Source organism: Gigantopelta aegis, chromosome 15 (genome assembly GCF_016097555.1).
Source record: "Gigantopelta aegis isolate Gae_Host chromosome 15, Gae_host_genome, whole genome shotgun sequence".
Taxonomy (NCBI): domain Eukaryota; kingdom Metazoa; phylum Mollusca; class Gastropoda; order Neomphalida; family Peltospiridae; genus Gigantopelta; species Gigantopelta aegis.
Genome location: NC_054713.1, coordinates 13,005,692 through 13,029,140, shown reverse-complemented (window position 1 = coordinate 13,029,140; position 23,449 = coordinate 13,005,692). Strand labels below are relative to the sequence as shown.

The 23,449-nt window shown below is 39.7% G+C and overlaps 2 protein-coding genes across 2 annotated transcripts; both read left to right on the top strand.

Moving 5' to 3' along the window:
* The first annotated feature begins 1,458 nt into the window (after window positions 1-1,458).
* On the top strand, window positions 1,459-16,275 carry LOC121390505 (fucolectin-like). Its single transcript, XM_041522335.1, has 4 exons — window positions 1,459-1,541; window positions 12,772-12,996; window positions 14,220-14,468; window positions 15,778-16,275. Exons 2-4 carry the CDS (start codon window positions 12,846-12,848, stop codon window positions 16,041-16,043), a joined length of 666 nt encoding a protein of 221 aa, XP_041378269.1. The 5' UTR covers window positions 1,459-1,541; window positions 12,772-12,845; the 3' UTR covers window positions 16,044-16,275.
* On the top strand, window positions 5,025-5,795 carry LOC121389670 (protein FAM117B-like). The gene has a single exon (XM_041521320.1). The coding sequence runs from the start codon at window positions 5,025-5,027 to the stop codon at window positions 5,793-5,795; it is 771 nt and encodes a 256-aa protein (XP_041377254.1).
* Window positions 16,276-23,449: the final 7,174 nt, after the last annotated feature.

The window sequence follows — 23,449 nt, the reverse complement described above, 5'->3', positions numbered from 1 at the left end:
ATATATTAGAAAGGAAAAAAAAAGTCAAAACTTATTGTTTTAAAATGACTAATTATGTTATTAGGGTGCCAGGAAATCGCAATTCAGGCCATCTAAATTTCAAAATTGCCCGGGTTGGTATGCGTCAAGAAACCCCTTAATTGCTCGGGCGCAATGCACTTCATGCCTTGAAAGTTGTACCTATGTGTATTATGTCTTCTTTTTTTAAAATTCTGAATCAATAGGACAACAGGTGATGAATGGAGCACAATCATTTTAATGACCGAGTCGTTTACTTTCCGAACTCTCCTCCCTCTGTTTCTGTAAAACCATTGAACATAAGATATAAACTAGATAAAAGAATTTTATTTTTAAATAAATATAAAACATGAAATGTAGCCTTACAGAGAAAGAAACATTCGTTCTATCTTACAAATTCGGGTTTTCACCCACCGTAGCGAAATTACACATGCCTGCCACAAGTTTATGACATTAGGAAGGAAAACAAAATGTATCAACTATCCGAGTAACTATGTAAAGTAACACACACACACACACACACACACACACACACACACACACACACACACACACAAATCCCGACAAGTTCATATACCACTTCAGTTTACTTGATTGTGAGAAACATTTTTATTGGTCCGCTCTTGACAGCTACAGCCAATTCAATTCAATTGATCTCTTTGCCCATAAAATAAAGATAAGTTTAAATAATAATAATAATAATAATAATAATAATAATAATAATAATAATAATTTGACCGGTGAAACAATCTAAAATTAAACTGCTTTTAGGACGATCAAACACAATGCGACAGGGTTTTTTTGTTTTTGTTGTTCAGCTCTCTCTCTCTCTCTCTCTCTCTCTCTCTCTCTCTCTCTCTCTCTCTCTCTCTCTCTCTCTCTCTCTCTCTCTCTCTCTCTCTCTCTCTCCTTTTAGGTCGCACTACACAGATCACTTCCGGTTGAGAGTTCACTGATCACGGTTCACTATTGTTCCTAATTGTGACACATGTTATGGTTCACATATTCACTTCTAGGAAATTGTGAAGAATTAAAACAATATGTATGCTTAATGGTACTCCTTCTGGCTGTGTTTTGCCCATGGCATTTTGTGATATTGAGCATCGACCTTTTGGGACATGAGTGTATAGCGCAAGAGACAACCGGAGTGAATCGGTTAACGAAGCACGGGTACTACAGCCAGATGCGTCATATAGCAAACAACTGAGACAGAAATGTTCTCAATTTTGGAGTGAAAATATATGCTTGTATAATGTATGTTCGTAATGGTATATGTTGTTAGTGCCAACGAGAACCCGTTCTATTGGCAATGTTCGTTTGAAGTTGAGCAATTTAACATGGGTATGAATGGCAGATGACATCTGTGTAAGTGAGACCTAACGACCGAATCGACGTTTGCATAAATATGACGTCATGAACAATGACTACTGCTTCTGGATCGGAATTTCAAAATGTAGCGCTAAACTTGTATTGCATTTGTCAAACTGGGTAATAAGTTTTTTTCTTATCAAACTTGGCATCAGGTAGGATTTTGTTTTTAATTTTTGAATATATATATTCCGATCTTATTTACTTTTGGTGAATCGTCTAAATTTACTTTAAAAAATTATATTTTAAATGGAATTATAGTGCAAGACACGAGAAATTAGTAGTAGTCAAATTGTACACACTTTATAAAGCACGCACTGTATTACGTACCCGTAGTGTCAGCTCGAGTGGCCTCTAGCGCCGTTCAGTTATGGCTAGCGCTAGAGGACGCCCGACCGAACACCACGGATATGGGATACAGTTACATTTCGTACAACACACACTGTATTGCGTACCTCTGGTACGGGATACAATTTCTCTCCCCTACAAAATTTGTTCCCTCCAGCTAAAACATCTATGACCCGCGCCCGATTCTCAATCCGTTGTGGTAATTTGTGATGTCGTGTACTATAATTATTCTGGGGGGAGGGGGGGGGGGGTTGTACCTTAAATGCAGCTACATGAGTCACATGGTGAGTGATGACACCCCCACCTCGAGTGGATATTACAAAACTCTCCTTGAAAACGAGTTTTGGGGGACTGTTCACTCAAGGTACATCATAATAATAACAGACCCGTAAGAATCAGGGAAGATGGGTGGCGTCTGTCACCTTCAGCCAGACGTGTATTCAGGAAGAGGGTGCTGGAGGTGCGCACACCCTTCGGATTTTGAAGTGGCCTTAATAAATCTGTAGCTCCATCCAGTGACGTAGACAATACATCTAGTTATGTAATTTTTATATTATTTTTATTATTTACATTGTCTGTCCCTGTAATTATTATATTATTTTTATTATTTACATTTTGTGTCCCTGGTGTATTATCATGCACTGTAACGATGAGTGTGATACATTTGTGCTATTTGAATTAATTTTCATTATGCTTTATTTTAGACTCCATGAGGTATTATTATGTTGCCAATTTTGTCTGTGATGTTAATAAATTTGTGTGCAATTTTGAATATTAGTTTTTACTTATATTGGAATTAAGCGTGCATACACTTTTACGCAACTTAAAATGCCAGATAAATTCACAGAACAGTACAAATATGCACCATGCTTAAGTTTACGTACCCTTATCATGGCTATCTATTAACAGGATAGTCTGCTCGTACAAAGGGATGCACCAATCGGTTTCTCGTGCCTGAAAACCCTGAAAAAGAGGTACTACATATATAGGTTTATCGCTACCGTGATAACGACCTTGATTTCGCTGATGTCCTAAACCGGAAGTCAGTAATGGGCACTTCCGGTAGCTTCGAAATTATAATAAATAGACTCAGCATCAGCTAGAACCCCTAAAACGACCCTAAGATCACAAACATCGGTTCATTACTATTGGTGGAGATAGAAATTAAGTAAGTCGCTAGGGGGTCCCGGGATGAAAAGGGCCCACCAGAAGGGGATCGGGGGTCTGAAAATTTGAACCCCATCATTTTCCAATAATTTGACCCCAAATGAACGTAAAGAAGCAAAAAAAATATATTTCAGCAATAAAATCCTACGAGAACAGTATATGTGACATGCAATACCATACTATAATATATGACATTGATTATTTGTGCAAATACTTTTATCCACTGACAATAAATATATACACTTTTATTTGTTATACAGTTGTCATGCAGTATAAAGTAAAGTTTGTTTTTATTTAACGACGCCGCTAGAGCACATTGATTTTTTATCTTATCATCGGCTATTGGACGTCAAACATATGGTCATTCTGACACTGTTTTTAGAGGAAACCCGCTGTCGCCACATAGGCTACTCTTTTTACGACAGGCAGCAAGGGATCTTTTATTTGCGCTTCCCACAGGCAGGATAGCACAAACTATGGCCTTTGTTGAACCATTTATGGATCACTGGTCGGTGCAAGTGGTTTACACCTACCCATTGAGCCTTGCGGAGCACTCACTCAGGGTTTGGAGTCGGTATCTCGATTAAAAATCCCATGCCTCGACTGGGATCCGAACCCAGTACCTACCAGCCTGTAGACCGATGGCCTGCCACGACGCCACCGAGGCCGGTCATGCAGTATATACCAGAGGTTGAAACTAACGCGGGGTACCCCGCAAAACGGAACTGCAATTTTCAGCAAAAATGACGGTTGCTATTAAAAATATTCATTAAATCTCTTAAATGGTATGTGACCCCGCATTTTCTTGGAGATAGATTAGATGTGAGGTGCCACACTTTTAATTGCTGTACTTCCTGGGTGTGTTGATATGCTGCTTTAAGCCTGCTTATATCAGTTTTATTAGTAAACATTAACATTATCAGCAATAGGAATTGAATTTGGTCTATTAGAACCATCCGCGTAATGATGATGATGATGATAACTAGTTTAACGTTTAACGATAAGATCGGTGGCCGGACTCGGGATGTGTGTGCGTGTGTGTGTGTGGGGGGGGGGGGGGGGGGGGGGGGTAGTGTTGAAAATGGGCAGAATTTTGAAAATAGCAATTAGTAAAAAGTTAATAGAATAAAAAAAAAAAAAATTACTAGCCAAAAATAATAAGAATTGACTGCTCGGCCGAATATTTATATAATTTGGAGCATTTTAGAAGGACAGTCCAAAAATAAATAAGAGAAAGAAGAGAGGATCGGACTATTTAATAATATTTTTTTTAAAAAGAAGAAGTAATTTCGACATAGAATTTTGAACGAAGGTCTAAATGTTTAAATTCCGATATATATGTCCACGTGAGTGGCCTCGTAAAGGTCGTTGGGGGTTGGTCTACGGCGAACCGATGAGCGGAGAACCGGCAAAGGCGGGGATGAAGTGCTTCCATCTCTGGTCGGCGAGGATGGTTATTACACTCCGGTAGTCGTTGCCGAAAAGGGCCTTGACGATCCTGTGGATGGTGTAGCTATCCATCTCTCTAACCAGGACCGCTTGTCGGTAGACTCCTCGGCGCTGAGTTGGTACCAACCCCGTCTTGCCGGCTGTAGATTTGATGGTGTGTAGCTCGTAAGCGCTTCCATCAGCAAGTTGTTTCAGTTCTGGTTTCACTAGTCCGCCCATCAGTGATGCCGGATCCGAGGTGTTCCCCTGCACGAACTTCAGGAAGCCGGACCGGTGCTTGTGAAGGTGGAGGCCGGGCCTTGTCAGGTTGGTCGCTCGGCTGAGCGACGGCCTTCCTCTTTCCAACGGCGGCTGATCGGGCCGGTGGCTTGACGACTGGCAGTACCGGGGATACCGGCCAGTTCTGTCTGGGCAACGTAGTGGTCGACGATGGAGGGCCTTTGCGGGGCGTCTCACACACCGCGGTGTTGAATCTGTCCCTCTCGGTGGTCGACGGTTCCGGCGTAGCAGGTTTCCTCGACTCAGGTTGGGCTGGGGACGGCGTTGCGGAATGCGGTTGTGTTTAGCGAACGTCGAGGTTTCTCTCTCCCCCCCCCCCCCCCCCCCACACACACACCCCCTTGGGGCTGTGTTGCGCGAGCTTGGTCCTTTGGCCAAGTATCGTGTTGAAAACAATGGGAGTTCAGCTATTGTCACCTTGTATTACGGTGACAATAGACCGAAGCGCCCGAGCAGTAGGAGGTACAGGCGGCTCGGGGGGGGGGGGGGCCAAACTCGGCGGCTCAACCTCCAGGGGCGGTCCCTTCTGCTTCAAAGAAGAAGTCGAGACCGGCAGGGGCGGTTCAGGGGGGCCAAAACCGGCAGCTCAACTGCCGGCGGCGGTCCCTTCTGCTTCGCCGCTCCCCCCACTACTCAGAAGCAGCACGCCAGGTGCGGCAAAGGTGAGGCCTAAGCTGTCAACTCAACTGGCAGTGGCGGCCCCTCCCCCTGCAGCACCATCGCCGATGGAGACAGGACATGTTAAAGTGTCGTCAGCTCCAGCCAGCCCACCGGCATCTCCACGTATTGTTGCGATAGCTGGTACAGAGCGGGACGCCAAGAAGAGGAAAGTGTTGGTTCAGGACCCGTCTCACACCCAACCCACTACTTGGCAGATCGCCTGCGACAAGCTTCCTGGACGGTACCGCGAGTGTGTCAAGGGGAGTTCATTGCTACCTCCCAACTGTCAGGCCCCTTCATCCCCAAGAGTTGGAGACCAACACCATCTGATCAGGAGCGGTACCATGTTCCAGTACGTCCAGAAGAGTCGCACCTTCTACTTGACGTCTGAACGGAACGGGGTGTATCGGCAAGGACTTCTGAAATCAGACATGGATAATCCAATCGTCCATCGGATTATCAGCCTGATACTTCCAGAAGATTACCAAGCCTTACTTCGGGGATAGTGCTACATTGATCTGCCTCACTTCTTCCCGAGGTTCCGAACCGACCACCCCAACATCTCGCCATGAGTTCCGCCAAACCTCTCCTAGGGCAGGAACCTCCTTTTTAGGGCTTAGTTGGACTTTAAATCTTTTGGCCGTGGTTCAAAATGTTATGTTCATTTGTTTTTGTAAACAGTCCGACACACTTTACTTTGGCAGCCCGTCTAAATTGCTAAAATCACCCTAACAACTTTTTGGCCGAGCACTCTTAATATTATTTTTTGGATTTTAAATTTTATCCAGACATGAGTCGAATGTAGCAGCTCCTTTTGGCTTTAGGTCCCTTGACATAACTACTAAATTCGTATTCCAAATTACGCCCACCTTAAACTGTCTCTCCCCCCCCCCCCCCCCCCCCCCCCCCCCCGGCCCGGACCATATAGATCGGACTTTAAACTTCTAGACCTTCGTTCAAAATTTTATGTCGAAATTACTTCTTTTTTTTTTTAAATATTATCAAATAGTCCGACCCTCTCTTCTTTCTCTATTTAATTTGGACTGTCCTTCTAAAAAGCTCCAAATTATATAAATATTCGGCCGAGCAGTCAATTCTTTTTATTTTTGGCTTGTAACTTCTTCTTTTTTTCTTTTCTTTTTGAATTCTATTAACTTTTTTTTACTAATTTCTATTTTCAAAATTCTGCCCATTTTCAACTCTCAACTCTCTCCCCAGGTGGGGCGGGACGTAGCGCAGTGGTAAAGCGCCCGCTCGATGCACGGTCGGTCTGGGATCGATCATCGCCGGTGAGCCCATTGGGCTATTTCTCGTTCTAGCCAGTGCACCACGACTGGTATATCAATTGCTGTGGTATGTACTACCCTGTCTGTGGGATGGTCCATATAAAAGATCCCTTGCCTCTAATCGAAAAGAGTAGCCCATGAAGTGGCGACAGCGGGTTTTCTCGGTTAATATCTGTGTGGTCCTTAAACTTGGATTCTGCTGCATCACGAATGATCCAAACCTGCGCGACAGAATAGACGATGGTTGTTGTCTTCTATTTTAGGGCGACTAAATTTACATTGGATGCAGTACATATCAATTAAAATACACTGGTTTTTAATGAAAACATTTCCACTGAATGCACAGGACTCGAAATTAATTTCTAAGTGGAGACAGAATCAAGGACGGAATGGTAAAGCGCGCACCTAATGCGCAGTCAGTCTAAGATCGATTGCAGTCGGTAGGCCAATTGGGCTATTTCTTGTTCCAACCAATGCACCACATACAGACAGGATAGTACATACCACGGCCTTTGATATATTCCAGTCATGGTGTACTGGCTGGAACGAGAAATAACCCAAATGGGCCCACCGACTGGGATCGATCCCAGACCGACCGCTCATCACTAATTAGACATTAAATGCATGCTATTGTTTTATGCACGTTTTGCTTTGTTTCGTGTATCTCTAGTTTGATTCAAAATCCTGTTGTGTATAATTTTGTCTTTTACACAGTTTGATTGTTATTGAAATAAATTTGTATCTACATTCTGCATGTAAATATGCATGTATGCATACATTACTATTAAATAATAATTATGTATATATATATAGTGTGTGTGTGTGTGTGTGTGTGTGTGTGTGTGTGTGTGTGTGTGTATTATATGGTTGTGTATTTTTTTACTTTTTTTTTAATTATGATTATTATTTTATTTTATTTTATTTATTTTTATTTACTTTATTTTTTTATTTTATTATTATTTTTATTTTTTATTTTTTTTATTATTATTATTATTTGTTTTTAAGTCTAAATACTAGTAGCACAGTATAATTGCACGAACTCAAAATGTACCTATTATAAATAAGGCGTATCATAAAATTAATATTGTTTGTTTCCGGTTACTCGACCGACCCTAACTTGAACCTGTCGACCCAAACATGTTTTTGTAATATAACAACGATTTCCACGAAAACATTCCAAAACTATCACAAGCACTAATTTGGTGTCATTTAAGGGATAACCCTACTGTGTTTTCCGATTTGCGGACATATATCGGTGGTTTTACTGTCGCAAATTTAGCTTTATTGGCGATCCGTTAGCCACGAAATGTTTTCTTCTAACAATTGATAGATGGAGTTACTTCCTTTCAAATTGAAGTTCGGTAACTTTCGTGAGATATCGGGCGAAGAGTCGGAAAATTGTGTTCACGAATATATGCGATCTTTTCCGATTTACTCTACGTCTAGCGTAGCGAGGTGTTCCGATTAATAATAATAATAATAATAATAATAATAATAATAATAATAATAACTATATTTAATGATTTACTCCAGTGACAAACTGGCCTTGTAGAAATTTAGTGACCTTCTGATAAACTAGGGGAGGGAATGTTTACCGATACTGATGGAGTTTACTGCCAAACCAAATGATTAAATATGTCAGTAAGATCTCGATGCGTTTCGTTATTTTTTGTAAGTGGTCACTGGGAACTTCGCGGGTTTCCGCTAAAAACAGTGTCAGAATGACCATGTGTTTGACATCCAATAGCCGATGATATTAAAGATAAAAATCAATGTGCTCTAGTGGCGTCGTTAAAACAAACTTTACTTTTCAACATTCGTTTGAGTATCCTGAGCATTTGTACTGCATTTCTATTCATTGGACCAATTGATTGCTTCAATCCAAGTGTGTACTTTAATACTGGATGCAAACAGAATAAAACTAACATAGCAAATTATAAAATTTGTAAGTCTACCATTTCTTAGATACACTAGGAAAGATAATATTCATAACATTTTTTAAAATGTTATTGTTGGACAAATAAATATAGAACCCTTCTTTTCAGTTTTCATTAAAAGAAATTGTTATAACTTATTTACTGGTTTCTATCCAATTAAGGTTCAACCAAGTCTGTCCTGGACCAGTACAGAAGTTAAGTGTTAGTATGAGAGTAAACCTTCTGCCTATTATTAAACAGCAAGGGGTCTTTTGTATGTACTCTCCCACAGATAGGTTAGCACCATGTTGCCCTCAAAATCAAAATGTCTTCCCTTTTATACATTTATAAGTTGCCCATATAAAAAGAAGCCTTTAAACACACCTATGTGGATAGTACTACATATTTCCTTTTTTTTAATTAAGTTATGAAATAGATATGGCCATTTTATTTTCTATAAGGTTTTTGTCCTTTTGAAAATTGTATAATGGAAAAAAAAAGCCCTTATATTTAAAACTGCACATAAAATATGCCCCCAAAACGTCACTTTACCATGCCTTACTTCATTTCTAGGGAAAACACTGTGATGAATGGTATTGTTGGTTTGCATAATGCATTTCTATACATGCAGAGGTTATTTTGGATACCGGTAGTCAACACCTTTATTTAATATCCATAAATAAAATTAGTTTCCAAAATAAAATGTTTCTCCTACCTACCTACCTTATATTTTTCCAGCATGTAATAGGAAACAAGTAATTGTTTGTTTCGGCCTAATAAAATTTTATTGTGTTATTTATTGATTAGTTTTATTCGATCAAATTTCAAAGCTAAAGAAAACATTAATTGTTAATAATACATGAATTAGTCTACGAATTGGGACACAATAAATTATGCATGATGTTTTCCCCACAAGCTGAAACAAAACATTTTTTTGTGTTAATTATTCGTGATTTTGTCCTCCAGTTAGAAAACAAATTATTATTAATAATACATGATTTTCCTACGAGTTGAAGCCCATGATGTAGTTGGCAAACTGATGAACAAGTGGTCAGTTTCGTCGGTGCATGAATTTTGACAAGTGGTCGCCGCGTGTTATCCTGGACCATGTTGGTATCGTCGTTGTTGATGGTGATGCTAGTGTCGCATGGTAATGTATTAATACGGTTTGATTTTGCATAATCCCCACGTAGGCGTACGGGTTCCCATCTCTGTAGGGGAGGGGAGCGAAGGGGTGGGGGTGGGCTTGCATATTTTTGACTAAATTAAACGAAAATGCAGGAATCTGGATAACACCGTTTATTCATAGGCGAAGGGAGAAGGTGCGGAACGTAGGCCAGTGGTAAATCGTCCGCCTGGTGCGCGGTAGGTTTGGGATCGATCCCCGTCAGGTAAGCCCGTTGGACATTAGCCTGAGTACAATTATGTACTAAAAGCGTAACATAGCCATTGATAATGATCGCCTTCCTCACGAAATATACGAAAAAGTACACTTTTAGTTTTGGCAATTAAAAAAATAAAATCTATTTGACAATAAATCGAGGGCTGACGCACTTTTCAAAATAATTACTAAATGTTTGACATCCAATAATTGATGGTTAATAAATACATGTGCTCAAGTGGCGTCGTTAAAGAGACATTCCTGAGTTTGCTGCATTGTTTTCGACTAATAAATATTTCTGCGATTATACATTTTTCTGCATAAAATATCAGTGGCTGTATATGCAATGTGTTTCTGGTCATCTTAATATTTGTAAGAAGCCCAAACTGGATATTGTCTTCAAATAATTCCGTACGTACGAAAAAACATATATTTTAGGAAATAAAATTAAAATTAACCTAGTACAAATATTAGAACGATCAGAAACACGTTTAATATAGATTTATGCAGAAAAATATATTTGATATGTAATTACTATTGTTAAAAAGTTTCGGTTAGTCGATAACATCTTAAAAATTACAGCAAACTCAGGAATGTCCCTTTAAACAAAACAAACTTCAACATTCTTTTTTTTGTTCTTTTTTTCATTCTTTCTTCCTTTTTTCTCTCTCTCCCCCCCCCCCCCCCCCCCCCCCCCCCCCCCCCCCCCCCCCCCCCCCCCCCCCCCCCCCCCCCCCCCCCCCCCCCCCCACCCCCCCCGCCCCGCCCCCCCCCCCCCCCCCCCCCCCCCCCCCCCCATCGAGGAACCCCCCACCCCCCCACACCCCCCCCCCCCCCCCCCCCCCCCCCCCCCCCCCCCCCCCCCCCCCCCCCCCCCCCCCCCCCCCCCCCACCCCCCCCCCCCCCCCCACATAACCCCCGCCACCTTCCCCCCCCCCCCCCCCCCCCATTATTTGAAAACAAACGATAGCTTTTTCAAAACGATAGCTTTTTTCTGATTATTTCGAAATTTAACCGGCCTCGGTGGCATAGTGGTTAGGCCATCGGTCTACAGGCTGGTAGGTACTGGGTTCGGATCCCAGTCGAGGCATGGGATTTTTAATCCAGATACCGACTTCAAACCCTGAGTGAGTGTCCCGCAAGGCTCAATGGGTAGGTGTAAACCACTTGCACCGACCAGTGATCCATAACTGGTTCAACAAAGGCCATGGTTTGTGCTATCCTGCCTGTGGGAAGCGCAAATAAAAGATCCCTTGCTGCTAATCGGAAAGAGTAGCCCATGTAGTGGCGACAGCGGGTTTCCTCTCAAAATCTGTGTGGTCCTTAACCATATGTCTGACGCCATATAACCGTAAATAAAATGTGTTGAGTGCGTCGTTAAATAAAACATTTCTTTCTATTTCGAAATTTTGAATCTAAAAACCATGACAAGGGATATTTATAACCGGTCCTGTGGCTCGGGATCGAGCTGCTCGTATGGAAATGTATTTAATTTACAGCAAATAAATGAATCTTGGATCCTAGGATCGAACTTCCACACACAATTATTGTAACTCATCGTATGTGATATACTATCTCAAATTTACTCTTTACCATATGCAATATGTTGAGCTAACCATCCACACATTCATTAAGAGACTCAGTGGTCACAGACTTAACATTAAATATAACAAACAGGGGAAAGCTGCCCATGTGGCACCTCAGTTTAAAACTATAACGCCATGATTACAACTGTGTTCTATTACAGCAAGTTAATAGGGCCCGGTAACACGAAGCACTCGTAACACCTACGTCACACGAACACCATTATGATGTATGGGCCCGTGCTTATAAAACTTAAAGTCTAGACTTTAATCAAGTCCAGACTTTAACGTAATGCTATTTGAATGGCGTTGTCATGACGTTAAAGTCTGGACTTTATTAAAGTCTAGACTTTAAGTTTTATAAGCACGGGGCCTGGTGTACGTCTGACGTAAGTGTTACATGTCCTTTATGTTACCGGGCCGAGAGACCAAGCTAAGTTAGACCTTACAGAACCCATTAGAATACACAGACTGGTTTTAGGTCAGGTCAGGTCATAGGGTTTTACGTGCACATTCAGAACAAGCTGTTGTAGCGCACGCCTGTCGTGGGCATAACAGTCACTTTTATTATTACCGGATTGGTCAGTTCTTATTCTCTCCCAGTATTGTTTTTAACTTCCAAGTTATCTTTATTTTTCTATATTATGCCGTACTGGCTTATTTGTCAACCATTTTGATTTTGTTTACTTCTCCTGAAGATGTTTGGGTTTTTAAATGATGAAATGTCGATACTACTTTTAAAGGGACATTCCTGAGTTTGCTGCAATTTTTAAGATGTTATCGACTAACAGACTTTTTAACGATTGTAATTACATATCAAATATATTTTTCTGCATAACATATTAGTGGCTGTATATTGAACATGTTTCTGATCGTTCTAATATTTGTACTAGGTTAAATTTCATTTTACTTCCTAAAATATATTTTTTCGTACGTACGAAATTATTTGAAGACAAAATCCAGTTTGGGCTTTTTACAAATATTAAGACGACCAGAAACACATTAAATATACAGACACTGATATTATAAACAAGAAAATATATTTAATATGTAAGTTTAATCGTAGAAATATTTTATTAGTCAGAAACATCTTACAATGCAGCAAACTCAGGAATGTCCCTTTAACTTGGGTGGTTTCACTGGAAATAATTATATACATACTGTATATACGTACATACATACACACACACACACACACACACACACACACACACACACACACACATATATATATATATATATATATATATATATATATATATATATACATATTGATTGATTATTTGACTGATTGATTGATCGATATTATTTTTCAGTTGTAAGTGAACCCAATCTAGCCCTGTACAAGCCGGGTGCCCAGAGTTCTAGGTACACTGGGAACCTCACGGATATGGAGAAGGCACTTGACGGTCTGTACGGGAACAACTGGGACACGAACGACTGTATGTCAGCCGGTTACGCCGACACGAACTCCTGGGCTCAGGTCGACCTTGACCTCTTCTACTCCATACACACCGTCAAGATTCTAAACAGGGGCGACAGTAAGTCTTATAGTCTTAGAGAGGAAACCCGCTACATTACAGGGGCGACAGTACGTGTTATAGTCTTAGAGAGGAAACCCGCTACATTACAGGGGCAACAGTAAGTCTTATAGTCTTAGAGAGGAAACCCGCTACATTACAGGGGCGACAGTAAGTCTTATATCATAGGCAGGTTGAACATTAAAGTTTCTTTTGGTCAACGACACCACTCGTGAGCCGGGCGAGACGTAGCCCAGTGGTAAAGCGCTCGCTTGATGCGCGGTCAGTTTAGGATCGATCCACGTCAGTGGGCCCATTGGGCTATTTCTTGCTCCAGCCAGTGCACCACGACTGGTACATCAAAGGCCGTGGTATGTGCTATCCTGTCTATGGGATGATGCATATAAAAGATCCCTTGCTGCTAATCGAAAGAGAGTAGCCCATGAAGTGGCAACAGCGGGTTTCCTCTCTATATATATCCGTGTGGTCCTTAACCATATGTCTGACGTTATATATCCGTAAATAAAGTGTGTTGAGTGCGTCGTTAAATAAAACATTTCCTTTTGTTTAACGACACCACTCGGTAGAACATTGGTTTGTTAATGATCGGCTATTGAATGTCAACCATTTTGGTAATTTTTGACATACAGTCTTAAAGAGGTAGAGAGGAAACACGCTACAATGTTTCCATTAGTAGCAAGGTATCTTATATATGCACCATTCTACATACAGGATAACACATTCTACGGCCTTCCATATGCCAGTTGTGGTGCACTGGCTAGAACGAGAAATGGTCCATTGGGATACCGACGAGGATCGATCCTAGACCGACGTGCAACAGGCGAGCGCTTTACCACTGGGCTACATTCCAACCTCGTTTTATGTCAGAGGCAGATTGAAGCAGATTTGATTGGTTCTCGGATGTGGTCATACGGTTTAACGTCAAAGCGCAAAATTTAAAACCAGTTTAGCGACCCAAGCCCCCCCCCCCCCCACCCCCCACCCCCCCCCCCCCCCCACCCACCCCCATCTGTGTCTAGATTTAGGTCAGTCTAAATTCAGTTCTGAAAGGGACTGCCCTAAGTTTGCAGCCATTGTAAAACGTTTTCGACTAACAGAACCTTTTTGGTGACTATAATTACATATTCAAATTACGTATGTACTCTTATAACCATTTATGGCTTTTGTAGGTGTGTTCGTTATTTGTTTGTTTTTTGACACATTTCCATTATCAATTTGCGTAGGGTTTGGCGAGAGACTGGCAAACTTTACAGTCGACATTTTTGACGAAGACCCTAGTGAATTTCCTGCAACAAACAGAAAGTTGTGTGCTCATTATCCAGGAACTGTGGGTACTGGCCAATGGGTGGAGCTAACATGTGACAGTCACGTGGTTGGAAGATACGTCAGAGTTAGCAAAACACAGAGGTACGACAGTGATCTGCTTTGTCTCTGCGAGTTAGAGGTGTACGGCGACAGAGTCAAGGGAAGAGGTGAGAATTAGCTAGATGTGTACGGAGATAAGAGTTAAAGGAAGAGGTAATAATTAGCTAGAGGTGTATGGAGACAAGAGTCAAAGGAAGAGGTAACAATTAGCTAGAGGTGTATGGGGATAAGAGTCAAAGGAAGAGGTGAGAATTAGCTAGAGGTGTATGGAGATAAAAGTCAAAGAAAGGTAATAATTAGCTAGAGGTGTACGGAGATAAGAGTCAAAGGAAGAGGTGAGAATTAGCTAGAGGTGTACGGAGATAAGAGTCAAAGGAAGAGGTATGGATGAGCTAGATTTGTACGGAGATAAGAGTTAAAGGAAGAGGTAAGAAATAGCTAGAGGTGTACGGAGATAAGAGTCAAAGGAAGAGGTGAGAATTAGCTAGAGGTGTACGGAGATAAGAGTCAAAGGAAGAGGTAACAATTAGCTAGAGGTGTATGAAGATAAGAGTCAAAGGAAGAGGTAAGAATTAGCAAAGGTGTACGGAGATAAGAGTCAAAATAAGAGGTAAGAATTAACTAGAGGTGTACGGAGATTGTTAAAAGAAGAGGTAAGAATGAGCTAGAGGTGTATGGAGATAGAGTCAAAGGAAAAGGTACACATTAGCTAGAAGTGTACGGAGATAAGAGTAAAGGAAAGAAGTAAGAAATTGCTCTCTTTCTCTCTCTCTCTCTCTCTCTCTCTCTCTCTCTCTCTCTCTCTCTCTCTCTCTCTCTCTCTCTCTCTCTCTATCTCTCGATCTACGAAGAGAGATGTACGTAGATAGTCTAATACAGAGGTAAGAATAATTGAGACAGGGGTGGGAAAGGTACGAAAATACACATGGCTCCAAAGGAAAATTGTCATGTTGTCTTGGATTTGTATTTACATAGAGCATTCTAATGAAATAAACATTAGAATATTGTTTTCCTTTTTACTGTTGTTGTTACTATCGTCATTATTGCTGCTGTCGCTGCTATTATTCTTTGCTTTACTTATTTTGTTTTCTGGCGGAGCATAGTCCAGTGGCATTTAGCTGATGCGCACGTGGTCGGTCTAGGATCAATTCCAGTCGGTGGGCCTATTTCTCATACCAGCCAGTGCACCACGCCTGGTATATCAAAGGTCGTGGTATGTGCTATTCTGCCTGTGGGATAGTTCTTTTAAAAATATCCTTTGCTACTAATGGGAAAATATAGCGGGATTCCTCGTTAAGACAATAATATGTCAGAATTACCAAATGTTTGACTCCCAATGACTGATGATTAATAAATCAATGTGCTATAGTGTTGTCCTTAAAGAAAACTAATTTTCAACTTTCTTCTGTTTTTTAGGTATTCAATTCATGCGGTTACCCAGCTCTAGGCTATCAAATGCAATCTTATCAGAACAGCCAGCAGAAACGGTATTGAACTGTCTCACTCTGTGCTACGCTGAATCACTTTGCTATGGCGTCAACTTTAAACAGCCGACTGGTAACAGCACCTCCATTTGTCAACTGGTTTACAACAGTCTGACCAATCAGATTACACAAGAAGAAACGAGTTGGAACGCACATGTTGTCGATTCTGCAGGATCGCGAAATCTACCGACCTGTTAAAAGTAAAACAAATTTGGAAAATGATGTTGCTGCAGCTAATGATGATGATGGTGTTGATGATGACGATAACGATGATGGAAACTAAAGGGCGATATTAAATGATGATGAGTGCTGAAAATTAGTATTTGTAAGCTTCAAGTCAAGGACTGATTGATGGACTGTCATGATGATGATGATGATGATGATGATGATAATGACAATTACAGGATAAAAACAGAAACAATAGAATTATCTGATGATGATGGTGATGATGATGATGATGTTGATGATAATGATGATAGTGGTGGTGGTGGTGATGACGATACACAATATCAATAAAAACAATAATAGCATAGTCCTATGTCAAAGTTTAAAGTACAATATTTTCACATTTATTTGTAATATATAACTACAAATTAATCGATACCACGCATAATGTTTCCATAATTAACTCTAGAATAATCTTTTTAAAACGTCTTGCAGTGGACGACAAGCAGGGTTTCTTGAATAATATATGGCTAAATATACCCTGGCCAACATCTTTTTTCTTTTGTTAGCTGACCGCAAAGAATTCTGGGTTAACTTAGTAGGTTGAATGTATACGCATAAAAACGTAACTTCACTAGTTAATGTGCTTGATATACTCTCTAGATTTCCCCCTGAAATATTATTTTCTACAATTAAATTGAATTATTTGGTTGTAATGTTTTATTGGCATATAGCTGATGGTATAAACATATGTTTTAAAGCAAAAATTAATAAATATGTTTGGCGGGAACCGCCATTATTGCAACTTTGACATGACACCTTTAAATGATTTAAAATTACAGGACAGCAGGAAAAACAATAACAGCAGTAAAAGGATAATGATGGCGACTGATGATAAGAGCATAGTATTTGAATGTTGTCATGCATATTGAGCGAATCCCAAACAGCATTCCGAAAAGGCTATTCTACTACCGATCATCTATTTGATATTCACTATTTAATAAAACAAAATGAAAAAATAGAAAAAAGAAGCTATACTGTGCTTTTATCGATTTTGAAAAAGGCCTTTGATATGGTCCCCAAAACCTGCTTGTGGCACAAATTATTAGACAGTAATATAAATGGAATGTTTTTTCAAAATTACTCACCAAATGTATCAAGGTATTATATCTTGCATTTGGACTAACAATATATATTTATGTTTAACTTTTAATAAGCAAAACAAGTTCAACATAACAAGATTTTTTTTTATCCCAACAAGCTACAAAAGCAATGTATTTCGTTGTATCTAAATCTAAAGATAATAATCACCTGTTGTTTTATATGGATGTGAATTATAGGGTTATGAAAACATTGACATTATTGAAAACATACACATACATTTCCTGAGACGCATCCTTCCTGTTAAAAAGGTACACCGATATTTATGTTATACGGAGAACTAGGACGTAGACCGATTAAATTAATTATTTAACAAAGAATGATAAATTTCTGGGCACAATTGTATCACGAAAACAGACAAAACTATCCTTTCTATTGCATGCATTTATGTTACAGGACTCGTCCGTAAATGGACACAACTACACATTTTAACAACTGTTTAACGTGGATGTCTCAAAGATTTTCAACAAAATACCCAACGTCTTGAATATATCAAATTGAGACTGCATGTCCAGTACCTTCAAACGTGGAACAATAACACTGCATCATGGTCTGGAGGGGGAAATTATACATTTTTTTTTTTAAAATACCTCACCATAATGCTTGAAAAACTATGGATCACTATTCTTAAATTCAGAACATCAAATCATTAGCTCCCGACTGAAATAGGACGATGGAATAATACACCCGTAGAAAATAGGTTATGTACACTAACGGTTGTGATTCTAACGATATTGGTGATGAATATCATTATATCATTATATATTCACTTGTGCCTTCGTTACTAAGTCTCGAAAAGCACTCCTAAAACAATATTATTATGTGAACCCCAGTACCCTAAAATTTAAAGAATTAATGACTAGTAATAAAATAGGTGTCCTAAGAAAAGTCAACAGATTAATTAAAGAAATTAATGATAAATTAAAAAAAACCCATAGCTATTTGTATCAATATATACCACATCACTCGAGTTAAAGATGCTTCATTATTATTGCACATATGTCTCTATTTTAATAAATCGAAATATACTTGTACGTGTATAACTAATTATATAATACACTTCAATTATTCTACTATACCTAATATTATTGACTTATTGTATATATGTTCTGTCCATACATTGTATTTCTGTATACATGTATTTATATAATTTAATTGTCCATATACTATATTATTTACTATTTAATGTTATCCTGTAAACCCTGTCCTGTCTTGTCACATATTATATTATGTATTTGTTGATGTTTCCCCATATGAGTAGCCTCACGGCCTGGGTGTTATAAAGTTCTGTTCTGTTCTGTTCTGTTTTGTTCATACGGGTTTATAGTCCGTCAAATGTGTTTTATTTTCACCTGAGACATTAACTTTTTTTTGGATTATTATTTCACAATTTTATTAATTCACAGACCCCCCCCCCCCCCCCCCCCCCCCGTTCACAAGATCTCACACTCCCAGGGACGAGTGTTACAGGAGCGGATCCAAGATTTTTAAAAGGGTGGGGTTCCAAAATTATAAAAAGGGCAACTTTGAATTTGTCGAAGGCAAATAAATCGAGCTCCTGAAAGGAGCGAGATATCTAGCGGGGTCTGAGGGCTTGCCTCCTCCGGAATTTGTTTTAATATAGATGCCTAGAGACGCGTTTTCGAGGCAATATAGTGTTATTTTGCTACTGTTCTGTTTGGAACATTTTGTGTGATAATTTGTGAATTTTACCAATTGTATAATATGATTTAATGGGAAGTTGAACGCAATAAGTTAGAAAACTCACTTTAATTGGTTGTGACACCGCCGCTGGCGTAGCCATGATGGAGACTGGGGACGTTGTGGTCATATTTTCAGTTATAAACAAGAAGGAAACAAGTTTTGTAACCTAACCTTATAAAAAGGGATAAAATAAAAAAGTAAACAATTCCTGGCAAGGTGATTTTGGCCTTGTATTGGGTTTGAGGAAATGTTTGGGGGAACCAAGACAATTGGACAGCGCATCCAAAACCAATTTTTCTTTCAACTTTTCTACACGTTTATTATACGTGGTTAATGATCAAAATTAAAAACGAAAAACATTGTGGCATCTTAGAGATACTAACTTTTCACACACCGACATTCCTATTTCTAGCAGGCCATGTTTTATTTTTTAGCAAGACATATTTCTTTTGGCCTGCTATTTAAAAATGGGTCATATTTTACTTCCTCATTTCAAGTCCCGTCTTTGATTCGATATTAAACCTTTTCTTTTCAATGAAAAATTATAATGTTCTTTTAGTGTTACCATAATTAATAATATTGTAGTATTCAACTTGGGTGGTGTTTAAATTACAGATTATGGTCGAACGAAATTTGGACGTTTTCAGTCTAGAAAATTATTCTGCTTAGAGTATGAATTGTAACACAAAGAAACAGCTTTTAAAATAACAATCTGGCATTTTATTCATCAAATACGGTATTAGCTCAAAAACGATTTTTTAAAAAGAAGTTTTTATCTCCTACCTACAGTACCCTATTATTTTTTATTTTTTTATTTTATTTTTTATTTTTTATTTTTTATTTTTTTTTTTGGAGGGGGGGGGGGTGAGGCATGTAGCAGGAATCAAACGTTGTTTTTGTTTTGGTCTTTGTAGTATTATGACTGCTATGGTGACTGGATAAAGGCCGTAGTGTTTTCCTGTCTGTGGGAAAGTGCATAATTATAAAACAACCCTTACTGCATTAAAACATGTATCGGATTTCCTTTGGTGATTACGAGTTAGAATTACCAAATATTTCACATCTAATAGCCGATGATTAATTAATCAGTGTGCTCCAGTGGTGTCGTTAAACAAAACAAACACACTTTTTTTTTTTTATATCTCAGGCGCTTTGTTGTGCTTTCGCTACTCTTTGTGTGATGTGGGGATCTAATGATATAGTCGTGCTAAAACAAAAATCAAAAGGGCACATTGTCTGAAAGAGAGGCAGGGGGAGGGGTTGTTCAAAGGCTTGCCCCCCCCCCCCCCCCCCCCCCCCGCTTGTGTTAGGTGGTGTACAAAATAGAAAATCTGACAATTCGATGATAATATCGACATGTGCTAAAGTTTGATGAAAATAAAGAGCTTCAAAGGTAGACCGGAATACATTAACTTACTTGCTGAACACGTACGGAATAAAACAACCATTATTTCTCACAATATAACAAAGACGCACGGACCAGTATTAAATGGATGGCTAGTTGTTGTTTTTCTGGATTGATCTATGGATTGTATTCAAGCTTATCGAACGTTTTCAGGGACGGATTCTGCATTTTATAAAGGGATGATCATCAAAAAGGTTAAAAGGTGCAAGATTCAATTTGCCAAAGATAAATTATCTGAATTCCCTGAAAGCAGTGATATCTGTACTAGCGGGGGTGGGTGGTAGGGTGGGGAGTAGTTGTTCGAAGGCTTGTTCCTCCGGATAAATTGGTAATAAGGATCCTCATAGACGCGTTTTTGTCTGGTAATTTAGTGTTGGTTTTGTCACTATTCTGTTTGGAATCTCTTCTTACTATAGTTTATGGATGATGATGAATAAAAAAGCATCAACAAGAGCACATCAAACGGGCGAGGGGTGGGAGACACAGGGACCGTGTGACCGTCTCTGGATCCGCCATTGGTTTTTGGTAATCAAGAATATCGGTGAATATATCCATTAGTAAATTGAGAATACTCCCTCAAATGTAGTGGGTGAAAAGTTAACGTTTGTTTTGCATAACGACACCACTAGAGCACATTGATTTATAAATCATTGGCTATTGTCTTAGAGAGAAATCCCGTTACATTTTTACAGCGGTAGCAAGGGATCTATATATTTATATACACTATTCCACATGCAGGACAGCACATATCACGGCCTTTGATATTGAAGTCGTGTTGCACTAGCTAGAAAAGAGTAATAGCCCAATGGGCCTCCGACAGGGGATCGATCCCAGATCGGTCCCGCCCCATATAGTAGGTGAGGTTGATGATAAAAAAAAATTAGTTTCTTAATTACTATTTGGTTTGTTGTTGGGTGGGTGTTTTTTGTGTGTTTTTTCCAAGAGTCGCATTTTATTATGACATCAAATAAAGTGGTTTTATTTATTGTCTTTCTTTCTTCTTGTTTTCTGTTTGCGCATGGTCCTTTTGTGAGTGCTTATTTATTTTATTATTAATGCAATATTATTATTATTATTACTGTTGGGATTGCTGGTGTGTGTGTGTGTGTGTGTGTGTGTGTGTGTGTGTGTGTGTGTGTGTGTGTGTGTGTGTGTGTGTGTGTGTGTGTGTGTTTGTATTGTATTTGTGTTTATGCGTGCATTAACCTATGAGCATTGGGTGAGGGGTCTTGGTTTTTTTATGGGGGAAACCACGTCAAACAAATATAATTCTGTCTGTGAGATAGCAAATATCGATGATCACAATTTAAGAAATGTATTTCTAAAACGACACACAAAAACTTGGTTTGTTACCCTGAGTGGCCCATGACAACTGAATATGAGAACCGTTGTTAAACAAAATGCTTTTCTGAAACCCAGTGAAAAGTATGACTAAATTGCCGAAATTCATTGCAGAGGTACGAATTCCACAAATGGCAAAATCTTCTTCTGTTTACATTAGGGAATAGTGATCCCCTGAGTAATAGGTTGGATCGCCTTCGATTTATCCTGATCCAACCAGTATATATAGGTGACGGACGCTGCCAACGATTGTAGTGGCCAGATATATCATTCTGATACAGAAGTTATTCCATGAAGGTTATGATATCCACGGACTCCAGAGGGCATTCATTCATTCATTTCAACTTATTTTCGTGCTTATAATCCAATTAAAGTTCAAGCACGCTGTCCTGGGCACACACCTCAGCTATCTGGCATGTCTGTCCAGGAAAGTTGGTTAGTTGTTAGTTGGTTAGTTGTTAGTTGGTTAGTTGTTAGTTGGTTAGTGGTTAGTGAGAGATAAGAGGGTGTAGTGGCCTAACACCTACCCATTGAGCCCTTAACAACTCGCTCTGGGATGGAGCCGGTACCGGGCTGCGAATCCTGTACCTACCAGTCTGTAGTCCGACGGCTTAACCACTGCGCCACCGAGGTCGGTAGACATTTGGACGCTGTATCTACTAAATATGCCGCATCACTGACCAAAATGATGGCTGATGTTATTGCATATTTCGAATTTGTGCATACTTTTTCATATCTTTGGTGCAATTCGTGCTTATTTATTATTTTTGTTACTGACTTGACAGCTTTTGTGACAGTATTCATGACCGGTGCCACCAGATTTGCTCATCTTTCGGAACACCTGGGCCCGTGCTTATAAAAATGTTTAGAGGCCAGACTCAATGTTTAATGACGTCACACGCATACAATTTGGATGCTGTTGTCGTGGCATTACTGTCTCAGACTCTATTAGAAAGAAAGTTTGTTTTGTTTAACGACACCACTAGAGTACATTGATTTATTAATCATCGGCTATTGGGTGTCAAACATTTGGTAATTCTGACTCGTATAGTCATTAGAGGAAACCTGCTTCATTTTTCTAATGCACCAAGGGATCTTTTATATGTACCATCCCACAGACAGGATAGCACATATCACGGCCTTTGATATACCAGTCGTGGTGCACTGACTGAGACGAGAAATAGCCCGACAGGCCCACCGACGGGGATCGATCCCAAACCGACCGTGCAACAAGCGATCTCTTTACCACCGGTCTACGTCCCGCCCCATCAGACTCTATTAGAGTCTCGAGTCTGGACTCTAAAAAAAGTTTTATAAGCGTCAGGCCTGATGTCATCATTGTTATGACAGTGATTCATGAGGGAATGTCACAGCTGTACTTATTCCAGTGAGCTCTGTCCTGTGCTAGATTCGATTTAGTAAATTAGTCTGGAAGTGGCAGTCCTCTTCGTGGAGATACAAGACGGAAAATGCACTGGCAAGAGATTCATGGAATCAAGCACTATTTTGCTAAATACTCATTCGACTCTGTATTGTGCATAGATACAACTTTGATCATGCATTTCCTGTTTGGGATATCAGTATCTGTATAAACAAAGTGTTTATAATCCTTTCATTTGCGTGCTTATATCCAATTAAGGTTTAAGCACGCTGTCCTGGGCACACGTTTGAGCTATCTGAGCTGTCTGTCCAGCACAGTGGGTTAGTTGTTAGTGGTTAGTGAGAGAAAAGAGGGTGTAGTGGTCTTACATCTACCCACTGAGTCGTTAAACCTCGTTCTGGGTGGGAGCCAGTACCGGGATGCGAACCCAGTACCTACCAGCCTTAT